At 43.4% G+C, this 12,558-nt stretch overlaps 2 protein-coding genes across 3 annotated transcripts in view; both read left to right on the forward strand.

Moving 5' to 3' along the window:
- Positions 1-4,004, forward strand: part of cep63 (centrosomal protein 63) — a 28,173-nt gene extending 24,169 nt beyond the window's left edge. For both annotated transcript variants that reach the window (XM_026346173.1, XM_026346175.1), the window contains one exon: positions 1,517-4,004. In XM_026346173.1, coding sequence (XP_026201958.1) covers positions 1,517-1,557 — 41 coding nt within the window. In that variant the 3' untranslated portion in view covers positions 1,558-4,004. The remainder of the gene's footprint in view (positions 1-1,516) is intronic.
- Positions 4,005-4,173: 169 nt separating this feature from the next.
- amotl2a (angiomotin like 2a) lies at positions 4,174-11,807 on the forward strand. The gene is made up of 11 exons (XM_026346172.1): positions 4,174-4,345; positions 5,055-5,846; positions 5,970-6,120; positions 6,675-6,819; positions 6,906-6,998; positions 8,341-8,636; positions 8,734-8,924; positions 9,034-9,135; positions 9,236-9,396; positions 9,707-9,886; positions 10,079-11,807. The coding sequence occupies exons 2-11, from the start codon at positions 5,125-5,127 to the stop codon at positions 10,162-10,164; spliced, it is 2,127 nt and encodes a 708-aa protein (XP_026201957.1). The 5' UTR covers positions 4,174-4,345; positions 5,055-5,124; the 3' UTR covers positions 10,165-11,807.
- Positions 11,808-12,558: the final 751 nt, after the last annotated feature.

A 12,558-nucleotide genomic window follows, 5' to 3' on the forward strand; every position in this document is an offset into this window, starting at 1 on the left:
ATATATTCAAACTGCACTGAATGGGTGATCTGATCCAGATCAATTAGCTGAACTGAGCTAAAGTGGAAACCAGTGAAGTGATGAGCCCACGGGGCAATCATGAAAATATGTGTCCTTGCCTTATCTGTAAACAGCATCACCCACAGGCGTAGTCCCGTTCGCTCCTCACTGATTCAGAGTTATTTGTTTACTTTTATGGTTAACTGAGGAATTTCTTGTGTTGTGAAGAGCAAGACACCATTTCTTAGTAGCCTGCAACAAGTTAGACTTGTGATGTTGCGTAATGCTGTTCACCTCCAGTGAATGCACAGTCCTCAAATGCTGTGTGGCTTCTGGCATTTGTTGACCATTCTGCTGCTTTTGGAAATGATCCACGGCAAATAAGCATTATGATTTAGATTTGTGTTTTCATTCTCAGAATCTGATTAAAATCATTGTCAAAATTTCAAAAATCAGAGCTCTGTGTTTATTCAATTATCCCTATTTCCTGAATCAAAAGTCATTCACACCTATTGTCTGCAAAGAAAAGTTGTGGTTATGAATTGGGACAGATGTACTTGTGTATTATTCATTAGCGAGACTCCCCCATTGAAGGAGAAAATGTCAGTGGCTTCCGGTGGCCCTCCTGTCGTTACCAGTAAAACAGCAGACAGGAGGCTCGTTCGCATCCCATGGACATGGTAATGTGAGGAATGCGGCCATTTCCTCCTTTGCACCAAAACAAAAGGAGCTGCTGAAGCGCCTGGCTTGTCCCACCTCACATAAGGCAGGCGTCCTAGATCACAGTCTGTATTGTGTTAATCCAGTCAGCCCGATCCATGCCATTAACAGGTTCTAATGGTTGATCTTATTAAATGTCACTCTTGATGGGGAATGTGTTTTAAACTGTGAGGTAGAGTGTTTGAGTGTCTTACACGGTGCTAACATGGTGACAAACATTGTGTTTGAGTCTTCGGTTAAATCTTTGTCCTTGATCCCTTGGGAAGACTTGTACTGTACCAACCAGCTGTTGAAAAACACACCAGCGATTATACCTGCCTCCCCACAGAACGTCTCACCTGTGCCAGACAACTCTCACTGAGAGAGAAATGTAGCACAGGAAGAAATCTAAGACATATTTCCAACACTTGCTAAGCACACACTTTCAGCAAAGCAGGTGATGCTAATGCTAATCGATTTGTCTATATACTAAATAACTAAAGTTTACAAGCATAATGGAATCAGGACTGTCTGTGGGTAATTGAATTGATCATAACGGACACCTGATCACTGACTTAATGAGACTGACTGATTGATTCTCATGTCCACATGCTACATATGCTACTGTAATGTCGGGTTTCTATTTTATTCTTTGGCTCCAGTGGTAAAAGATTATATTATTTCAAGTAGGTGCAAATACATGTTATAATGTCTCTGTATGCAACGGCCCCCTGCTTTGTAGCAATAAAGGCCTGACTTAGTGCCTGTCTCTTCACGCCCTGCCTTCCCCCCATCCCACTCTGATCTGATTGGCCAGCTTGTGGAAGACTTCCTGCAAGCTGGACTATGCCCAGGTGAACCAGTACTCTGCTTTCTGCAACATTTAGCCGATAATCATGCTGCATGTTGGAGCAGGTAACTGTATCTATTTATTTTTCTAATTTAGTTTTTGTAAAACAAAACTAAATTAACTTTCCTTCACAGGTGAAAAAACACTTCATGCAAGACATTTGGGTTTGGGTTTGCAGAAACCCTCTAATGTTAGCTGTAGTGGCTAACCTGAGAGGGTTAATGATGAGATAAGATGTCCCCTTGAACTAGTAAACTAGTTAAAGTTAGCAGCTAGTAGGCTGGAAACAGGGAAACACCTAGTGTGCATCAATCAAGAAAACTTTACTGCCTTAAGACAGAGCCAGGCTCGCTCTTCACCTCTCCCTGCATATAATAATATCTTCTCAGTAAATGCTCTACTAGAAAATAGAATAAGCTTATTCTTTTAAATGTTCACTTAAGAGCAGATTCTTTTCTCTCTATATGTTTTGGCTTCTTTGTGTGATTCTATTAGTAAGTAACGGATCTCATGTCGTGTTGAGTTATGGTCTGATTCAAGTTTGAAATAAGTCACTACTTCTCTTGTAAAGTAGTGTGTTGACAGAAGAGCAGGAAATGATCTAAATAGTTATGTAAAAGTTATGTGTAATGCAATTCAATAATAAAATACGCTGTTTCTCACTAAATTAAAGAAATGACATATCGCATTTCCAGGGAAGATCAGTTATTTAGTTGCCTCAGCAAGTTTGTTCAAAGAGAAACTGGTCCTACGCACTGAAGGGCACACTTTTCCTCAGTGCAAATAAAATGTGTGTGTGGGTCATGTTGTTCTCTGTGTTGCTGTCCAAAACTAAAAATCACACCCACCAGCATCTTAAACTAATTCTCAGTAATAATAATTTTAAAGATCGTATTAGATTAAATAAGTTTTAAATGAGGTGAAGTAGTAGCAAAAACATAAGCCGATATTAAACCACAACTTGTCATTTTTATGGATTAAACAACATACAGCATGTAAGTAATGAATTTCACAGGTGCTGAAAGGCACAAGATGATTTCTTTTAGATTTGCACAAACATTGAATCAGCTGTTTCCCCTTCTCCACTGCTGCCAAGCCTTCAAATGTGTGATTTCATAGTTAGGTTTGAGTTCGACATTGATCTTCAAATCTGTCTTTATCGTGACAAAGAATCAGTATTCCCTCAAAGAATGCTTTATTACTGTCCACAATAAAATCATGGTAAAATGGTTCATAGTGCAACAATGCAGGATGTTATAAACGGCTGGCTTATCTTGTGGCTCCAGATGAAGCATGAAATAGCAAAACCTGTTGATTCTTATCAGCTGTTGAAGCAATCGGCATTCTTTACTAACTGTTGGACTTCAACTGCCATGCAAATCAGCAGGTGGACGTTTGCCTGTGAGTGTGTGAGATAAAGTAACCTGCAGTTTGTCTACTAACTGGCTGCACAACGGAGGACTTGTTTACACCAAAGCAGCACCAGCAACACTAGGACGGTCCTTTTCATGCAAAAGAGGCTGCACTCAATAACATTACTATCCAAAACGCCAGCCCCACCCCCGCTGCCAGCTGATCCTAGGGTCTCCATCTACATGCAAGTGTATGTGTGAAAGGAGCATATAGCCGGTGCTAGTGGTGGAGGGGTGAACAGCAGATGGCAGGGCTGCCCCCGTCATGTCTGCTTTTTGGGGGAGAACAATGCATCTCTCACAGCTCTTATTAAAGGAGGGGAAGGGGATTTCAGTCCACGGACAGCTGGCAGGCAGCGTGCCTCGCACCCACCCCTCTCCCTCCGTGGTCACAGACACACACTCTGCAATTAACTGGCACGGGCCACGGCTTAAATATTTACCAGCCACATGCTAACAAAAGGCTGCTCAAGAAATAACCATTAATCCACACCTCTGATATATGAAAGCAGTATTTTCATCGCTGCCTCAGTGCAGTAGATGTTTGTGTAGAGTTTGTATCATGTAAAAGCCTTTGAATCCAACTTACATTAAACTGCTGTCATATTGTTATATACTTACTGTGTAATATAATATTAGATTATTACAAAATCTATTATTCTGTGAGCATTTTTCTCTGTTTCACCATCATCACTGTGAACTGAATGTCTTTGTGTTATGGAGTGATGGTTGGACAAAACAAAGAGAAAGACACTAATCAAACAAAGTAATTATAATAATAATACATCATTAAAATAATCCTTATCAGCAGTTTTCTGTGATGGTTGGATGTGCGTTATCTGGTCTTGCTGTTGTGGTTTTTATTTTATGATCTCACAGTAACACTGCTCTGTTGCTGTAAAGAGGAGCTGGTCCTTCAGCTTTAGGAGCTGCCGAGACTTAAAATTCCTAAAACCACTCAACAACAAAAACAATAACAAGCTCTTTTACATGACACAAGCAGCCAGCTGAGACAGTGCTCCTGCTCTGAATCCAATTTTTGCTCACCCCCCCCCCCACACACACACACTGCCCTCATCCTCTCCTGCTCCTGCTCCTCCTCCTCCTCCTCTCCCTCCCCTGTGCTCTGCTTTTGATCCCACAGGGACTTGGAGCCTTTACATTCCAGTCATTCCAGCCGCAGCGAACAATCGGCCCTCAGTTATTTATTAGTGCAGCTCTCTCCTCAGTCTGCTCAGTCTGCTGCTGCCCGACCGTCGGCGCGCAAACACGTACATGGAGCAAAGGCGCTCGGGAGACTTGTGGACGTAGTTGAATCAAACGCAGAAACACGGAGCGATTTTCCCACCGATAACTGCTCCGAGTGTGATGAGACTATAATCTGGTGAGTCTGACTCTTTGTTGATCTCAGTTTATCACTCGCTCCGGGCCGGATTGTGCTTGGACGCCTGGTAGCCTGATGCACCATTGGCACGGGGTTTGTGCACGACGCGTAACTGAGTGTTGGATTCTTAAAAGGATTTTTTCAGTGTTGTTTAAAATTAAATCCCGATGGATCACATTGAAATATTACTTAAAGTGTTTAAAGACAACGATCACATTCATCAACATTTGAACTAAACTGAGTTTGTTGCGTATTTTGAATATGAACTCGGGAACATTCAGCTTTTGTAGCTTTTACATAATGAATTTTAACATCCGGAGCCTGTGTTGACCAACTGGGTGTTGTGATTCATGTCTAATTGGAAAATCAGTCTGTTTTGTTGTTATGGGTTGGGAATGTGAGATGTTGAGTGCATTTCTGTCTGACTGGAGAAATGTACGCTTTACAGTGTGGAGGCAATAAAACTGAACCCACACTGACATCATTGTGAAGGGTTTTTCCAGCAACAGCTCATTTACTTAAAGCAAAAGTAATTGTGCAATAGAATAGCTTGGAAATGAGAAGAATGTTTGTGTTGGCTTCTGGATGTGGCTCTCAACTGAAACACAACTATTCCAAATGAATGGGAATAGGGAATCTTGCCAAAATGCAATTAAAATGTCAAATATATAAAGTGCAGGTCTGATCAGTGCTTTTGTTTTTCCATCAGACTGGTGATTTGTCAAGTGCTCAACTCCACCTCCAGGTTATAATTTTTCACTCGCTTCCTACTGACTGAAATGAGAACTGCTGAAGACTCCTCTGGAACGGTTTTGCACCGTCTCATCCAGGAGCAGCTCCGTTACGGGAATTTGACAGACACTCGCACACTTTTGGCTATCCAGCAGCAGGCCCTGCGTAGAGGCAGCAACGGAGCGGGCACAGGCAGTCCCCGGTCTTCTCTGGAGAGCCTGACTCAGGAGGACACACAGTACATCCAGATGTCAACACGGCAGGAGCCTCAAGGCCAGGAGCACCATGGGGACTGCTTGCACTCTGAGAGCCCGGTGTGCCATCTGTACCAGCTCCATGGAGAGGAGCTACCCACTTATGAGGAGGCCAAAGCCCACTCCCAGTACCTGATCTCTCAGAAGGGGCAGGCAGAGCAGGAGGGCCCGAGCATGGATATAATGGGGAGCTGCAGTGAAGGACAGTGGGACCTGAAGAGGGAGCACGCTCGTTCCCTCAGTGAGAGGCTCATGCAGCTTTCTCTGGAGAGGAACAGGCCTAGAGACAGTCTAGCTATGAGCCCTTCACACAGCTATCCACAACTGTATAATAACAATGTTACAAGAACTGTGGAAGCTGACAGGCAAGCGGCTCAGCCGTGTGCAGACCAGCGTGGACCACCACCGGAGTATCCATTATGTGCCAGACTTCCTGGATATATGCTCAGCCACTCGCAGGAGCAAGGGCAGTACTACAGAGACCCTCCTCCCCCCTTCTACTCACAGCATCACAGGTAATCCCAACAGATGGACGATGCTGTGGAATTTAATTTAAGTGTGAGATGAACAGTGATCAAACTAACAGCTCCACACAAGCCTTTCATTGTAATGAATTTACTTGTGCGTTCCCTCTGCAGGTATGTGTCTTCTCAGTGCCAGGTGGCTCACAACAACGTCACCGCAGCCTCCAGCAATAACTCGGCTCAGACTGACGTGTTGACGCGGGAGAACGAGCGGCTCAGAAAGGAGCTGGAGGTGTACACCGAGAAGTCCGCCAGGCTGCAGAAGGTGAGGGCAAAAGGTGGTGCGATGAATGGAATCGCTGGCTCATAGAGGGTGTGGAAATTGTTAAACAGTAATATTCCTGCCAGCACATGTCAGGGTGATAAGCCGTCTGGCAGTTGCACACAGATGAACTTCCAAAAGTATTTATCTTGTTGTTATTATTATTGTTTTCCTGGTGTGTGTTTTTTTTCTTTCATTTGGGACTTTTCTAAAGTGACTCTACCTGTTAGCTGTTAAACGTTTTCTCATTTTTCCAGACAACACACACACAACACAACATATCTCTTTTGTCTTTTAAAAGCATGCTGGCACGTTGCCATGAAAGGAACTAAAAGCTTTGACACCTGGGACCCATAAGTGTTCACTCAGGAATGCCGATTCCCACTGTTAAAAAGCCATTTGCCTGTAGGCAGTACAAAAAGGGGGGTGTGGCATTTGTACAGATGACTAATTGGCCTCATTGGTATTAACAACTATAACATAAACAACCACAGTCCAGACAATGAGTGGAGATGTCTCTCCCAGAGACTGATGTCCTTCTCACATTTTCTTCCCAGTTGGAGCTGGAGATTCAAAGGATATCTGAAGCTTATGAGACCCTGATGAAAGGATCTGCCAAGCGGGAGAGTCTCGAGAAAACAATGCGCAACAAACTGGAGGCTGAGATTAAGAGGATGCATGACTTCAACAGGGACCTGAGAGGTAAATGTTGATCTAATGCGTCGCCTGCGTTTAAATGCGTCTCTGTGCACGTGACGTTCATGTTTTGTTTCTCATCCTCTGTTCAGAACAACTTGACACAGCGATCAAACAGCGGGCAGCCAAAGAAGATGAGAGTATGAATCAGAGGCAGCACGTCTTTGTTAAACTCTTGGAGCAGAGTAAGTTCATGTCTGATGAGAAACTTTCTTCTTGTGCAGAGCGGGAAAGAATCTCTTTTTCGCTCTGATCTGATGAATCACGCCCCACTGCGAAGCATTAAACAATAGCAGAATGGTTGAGCAGGGATTAGTTTCCTCCTTCAGTTATGTGGTGTGTCGTAAAGCTGTCATCCTCCATGTTGGGACACACATGGCTCTATCTCAAATGTTAAGAGTTACTCTTGGCACTTAGACGTCAGCCATTCTTCGTAGCTGCAGTAAATGTGGCCTGGATTCCAGGAATTTTTTAAGGTATTTCAGGCTGTTCTGGCATTAGGAATGCCTTCCTCCCGCTCTCCTTCCCCCTCTGCTCACTTTTGCATCGCTGCTGACTTCCCTCCTCAAGGGGAACTAATAAGTCTGGGACTCCAGAGCGTCCAGGCCGAGCTCAACATGACCCCTGGCTAGCTCGCTCTCCTTGTTTGGGCATTTCTTAACCTCACGGTTTAATCATGATGGGCCAGTTGTGAGCATTTCTTTCACTCTCTTCACCTCTGTGCAGGGACGTGCTGTAGCGTAAACCCATATAACCTTTTTTACACTTGCAGACACTTCTGACAGTAATGGTTAGTTTCATTTTTCATGTAGCGTCTCATCAGGTGAAGTTATATAATGATACATCAGCTGTTATACATTACCTGCTGGAAGGACGTTAGCTAATTTTAAAGCTGTGTGATTGCCTTGAGCCATCGGTTCTGAAATATTGTAGGTTTGTTTTTTAACAACAGCAATAACAGTAATCTTGCCATAGAAGGAGCAAAACAAAATGTGAAATGCAATAAAGGGATGTGTAGTGTATAGTTTTTTTGTTACAGCGAACACTTGAATTATATTTTGAGCTGCTTGTTTACTTCATGTCCTTAGAAACATTCCAGAGCTTTTCCCAGTACAAAGCTATGCCTGTGTGCGTAAGTGGATAAGAAGAAGTCTGCATTCCCTCCGCAGGCTTGTTGTGTAATCAGCCCCCTTTCAAAGTGGCACAACAGATAAACTAGATTTACTTTACTTTAATTGAAGGCAACTTTCAATCTTTTCTGCTTCATTTTACTTTAGGAGGCTGAAGAGTGTTAAATGGTTTGTTGTTGAACTTCACGCCTTTATAGCAGCATGTACATGTCTGTTGTTGGGTCACATTCCATTTAAAGTGTAGATCCCCTAGTGACTGCTTGAATGGATTTGGTGCAGTATAGCCCTCCCAAGTCGTTTTTTTTAACTGAGGAACCATTTCTCCAAGGACCTCTAGGATCATGTCCCTGCTACTCTTACCGCCACTGACCAGTATTCTTCCCTCTCTGTATCTCAGATGAAGAACAGCAGAAGGAGCGTGAACGTCTGGAGAAGCAAGTTCAGCACCTGCGCGTCACTGGGGAGGAGTGCCAGCGGAGACAGGAGCTGCTGGAGCAGGCTCTAGCCTCAGCGCAGGCCCGCAACCGGCAACTGGAAGACGAACTGCAGAGGAAGAGGGCCTATGTGGAGAAAGTGGAGCGGCTGCAGAGCGCTCTGGCTCAGCTGCAGGCGGCATGCGAGAAGAGGGAAGCGCTCGAGCTGCGGCTGCGCACACGACTGGAGCAGGAACTGAAAAGCCTGAGGGCGCAACAGGTGAGAAAAAGGATTCATTACACGGACATGTAATTTTGTTATTTCTGCAAGGTTTGCCTAGAAGCTTAGTGCTTACCACTCGTGTCTACTGTCTCAGTCTCAGAACCAGACAGGTCAACCCATGGCTTCAGACATGACCTCTTCCACAATGCAGCAGCAGTTGAGAGAGAAAGAGGAGCACATTCTGGCCCTGGAGGCCGACATTACCAAGTGGGAGCAGAAGTACCTGGAGGAGAGCACTATGAGGCAGTTTGCAATGGATGTAGCTGCTACTGCTGCAGCACAGAGGTACGGCAGCACACACAGAAAACTAGTAAAGCTAGTGACTGGTTTATTAAAAATGTAGTGAAGCTTAGGGATCACACATTTTAACAGTGTGTCATTGTCTTCTTTTCAGAGATACGACCATAATCAATCATTCACCAAGAAATTCACCAAACAGCAGTTTCAATGAAGACCTGCCTTTGCCGAGTCAGAGGCATCAGGAGATGGAGAACAGGTACACATCTTTCAAAGCTGTTGTTAAGTCCTTGTTAGACCCTTAGTTAATGCCTGGTGCACAGGAGTTTGTGAACTCATGATGTATTCCACGTGTTCAGGATCCGGGCGCTTCATGCACAGCTCCTGGAAAAGGACGCTATGATCAAAGTCCTCCAGCAGCGTTCCAGATGGGAGCAAGGCAAGCTGGAGAAACAAGGGCTTCGGCTGGCCTGGTCCGTCCCCTCCATCAACACTGTCGCTAACAGCGTGGACAGTAAGGGTGAGTTTTTACCATCATGCTTGAAGCTACACTGAGAAATTTTGAATCTTTAATGACACATGCTATCAAGTGACAACTGGTCTGTGCCACCAGACAGAATGTACACTTCCTAAAAAAAAGGGCCCAGAGACAGTCGTTTCGTGCCCCTTAAATAGACCACATGTTTTTACACTGGAATGCATATCATCTCTCACTCCAGAATAGTCCGATCCAGAATAGTCATGGGAAGAACTCCTCAGGGCAGATGTTTAACAGTGTGTAAATGTGGATGTAGGCGAGCAATGAAGCAGCCTCCTCTTTGTCTTTGTAGCAAAGAGCCTCTCAGATGACCAGACAGGTGCTGCTGCACTGCAACCCCAACCCAGAGTGGTGCCCAAGGGCCCGAGCCGAGACTCTAGCACCCAAAGTGACGAGGTCCCACAGGAGCCTGATCTCAGAGCAGAGCCGGGCAAGCTAAAGATGTCTGAGACGATCTCAGTAGCTCCCACCGGTGAGTTTAGGCAAACTACTGTGCTGCTTATTTATTATTACTCTTTAAAGTGTAGTGACACCATGAATGTGGACAGACCCAGCAAGCGTTGTTGATAATAATAGGCTAAAACTTTGTTGGTATAATGAAACAAGGTTGCATGCAGCTTTGCAACATTATTTCTCTAATCTGCTAATCTTATCTTCACTGCAGACACATCGGAGGATCCAAAGGCACCACTCAAGACGTTTAACAGCATCAACAGCTCAGATGCAGAAGTAGTTGAAATCCTGATTTAAGTGCAGTCTAAAGCTCAGTTGACTGAACACTGATGACAGACGACGAAGACAGAGACTTTTGGCCAAGGTGTTTAAGGCCTTTAAGGCCTGACCACGCCTGAGTAAAGAAATGCCTAATTCTACACACAATGTGGCACAGTATGATGAGGAGAGCTGAGCTTTCCTCCTACTGTATCTGCACAATACACAAAGTCTGACACTTCTCACAAGTCAGAATTCTTCTAGGTACCTGGAGAGTATTCTGCATTACAATAGGAACTGGGCTGCTGATTGTGCCTAAACATTATTGTTTTAGTTATGTATTGTATTTATATATTGTAAAAGCTGCTCACTTTTTAAATTATGTACAAGTGTGCGACCTGTCCATGTCTTGTTTCAGTAGCATGCCTCTTATCATTGGGGATATATAGGACTCAGTATAAGCATCCTTGTACTTCAGTTTTCATGCCATGTTTGAGGATTGTTCTGTCTGACAGAGCTACTCAAACCTAAATTAAGAGTTGCCCCTGTCTTTAAAATACACCGGGCGACTCTACAGAGGATTTTAAAGTTTCTTCTGATTGCAGAGCCTGCTCATTTCTCTCTTTAAAAAGCTTCAGAGGATTGACAGTGTTTCACAGGGGTCTAATTTTCCATATCCAGGGTTAATGTTTGGGGCCTGAGGTGGCGGCTGCCCAGCATTTTGCTCCTCTCCTCTGACACGCCGGAGCTAATCTTCTCACATTCCTCACTGAGGGAATGCGCCCGTTAAAGAAAAAGGCTATCTAAAGTCTGACCCCTCGCCCTTGTTAAAATGGCACGCATTCTCCACATGATTCCTTTTCTGGGGAGGGGGGGGGGGTTATTTCTTCTGAGTCGTGGTAGCTGGTTCTGCCGTGAGCCTAGATATGGTCAACTATAATTGTCCTGCATTTGCTACTCTATTTGTTGTCCCCAACACTGTGTTATATTCAGCTGCGTTTTCTCCATTGCTCAAGTATCTCACATTTCTGAGTGGACTATATCCTTAACATGGAATCTTCTATTTATTTCTGCCTGCATAGTGTAGAATCACTGAACACTGCTGAATGTAGACTCCTGTTTGTCCAGGAATGTGTTTTGTATTTAACTGGATTGTGCCATAAATCTGATTTGTTCTACTCTTTGGAGGGGAATACTGCTAAAATTCAGCATGTTTAGATTTCTGAAGAAGCTAATATATTATCATCACTGCTAATGTATCAGCAGTGATGCTCATTTTTGTCACAGAGCCTCACATTTAACTGGTATTCCCCCTTTTCATCACATTTCCTGTCACAGTGTACTTGCTGGTCAATACAGTGTGTCAAAGTTAATACCCTTCACTGTTTTTGGACTGTGTTTACATGAATGGCAATTTTGAAGTGAGAGAAGTTAATATATTCAGTTTTTGTTTTGTTTTGTTTTTCATTTCTACAAGTGTATTTGTTTCATTTTCTGGTGCCAAAGAGGAACTCTGCCTTTAAGTTATAACCGATGACAAACACAAAAGGTTCTGTTAAGGTACCTTGCTTCAGCTAGTTGACCCATTTTGATATTGCTGTGAACTTTTGTAAAGAAAAATATTTGTATGTATGCCTAACATTTCACAACAATAGATTAAAATTCTTAATATATGTCTGAAAGCTTTTTGTGTGTTTGGATTTGTTGAAGCTTTTAAGAATATAGGTGCAACGCAAGATTGCTACCTGCAAACATTTAGGGAATCTGTTGACATATATATGTCAATAGATTCAACCAGATATCAACCAGATTATTGGCAGTCGCACTGTTACAAAAATGAAGCGCCTTCCATAATGTTTGGGACAAACACCCATCATTTCTCCATTTTTCTTTGTACTCCACAGTTTCACATTTGTAATCTGCAGCAATGTGATTCAGCTCCCTGTGCAGAGCACTCTACTGTTTGACACAGTGATGGATGTAAATGAACATAACATGCATACAGACATGCTCAGTACACAGCATATGTTTACCACTTAGGCCTAACCTTTCATTTAATCTGAGTAAGAGTTGTCCCAGTCCTCTTTGACATTTAAGAATGAAATCAATGTTTTTGGGAACTAGTCCAGAATGGCTTAGAAATCATTGGCAACATGGACAATAAACCACTTTTCTTTATTTATTGGACCATAATAAATATGAAATATTGTTGCACTTGATCATTGTTCCAGCTTATGATAAATATTTTCCATGATACTTGTTTCCTTTACCAGAACCTTGACACCAAGAAATCATAGCAATCAACTACTGATGATGCTGTGTTTTGAGGGCAACTTGAGAATGAGGGCAAAGCTTCTCTGGGGGGGCTGTACCAGGCTTCTATTGCAGCCATGTTGAGCTCATTTTTGTTTCAGAGGCCAGTCCTAAAAGACC

This window comes from Anabas testudineus, chromosome 4 (assembly GCF_900324465.2).
Source record: "Anabas testudineus chromosome 4, fAnaTes1.2, whole genome shotgun sequence".
NCBI classification, from domain to species: domain Eukaryota; kingdom Metazoa; phylum Chordata; class Actinopteri; order Anabantiformes; family Anabantidae; genus Anabas; species Anabas testudineus.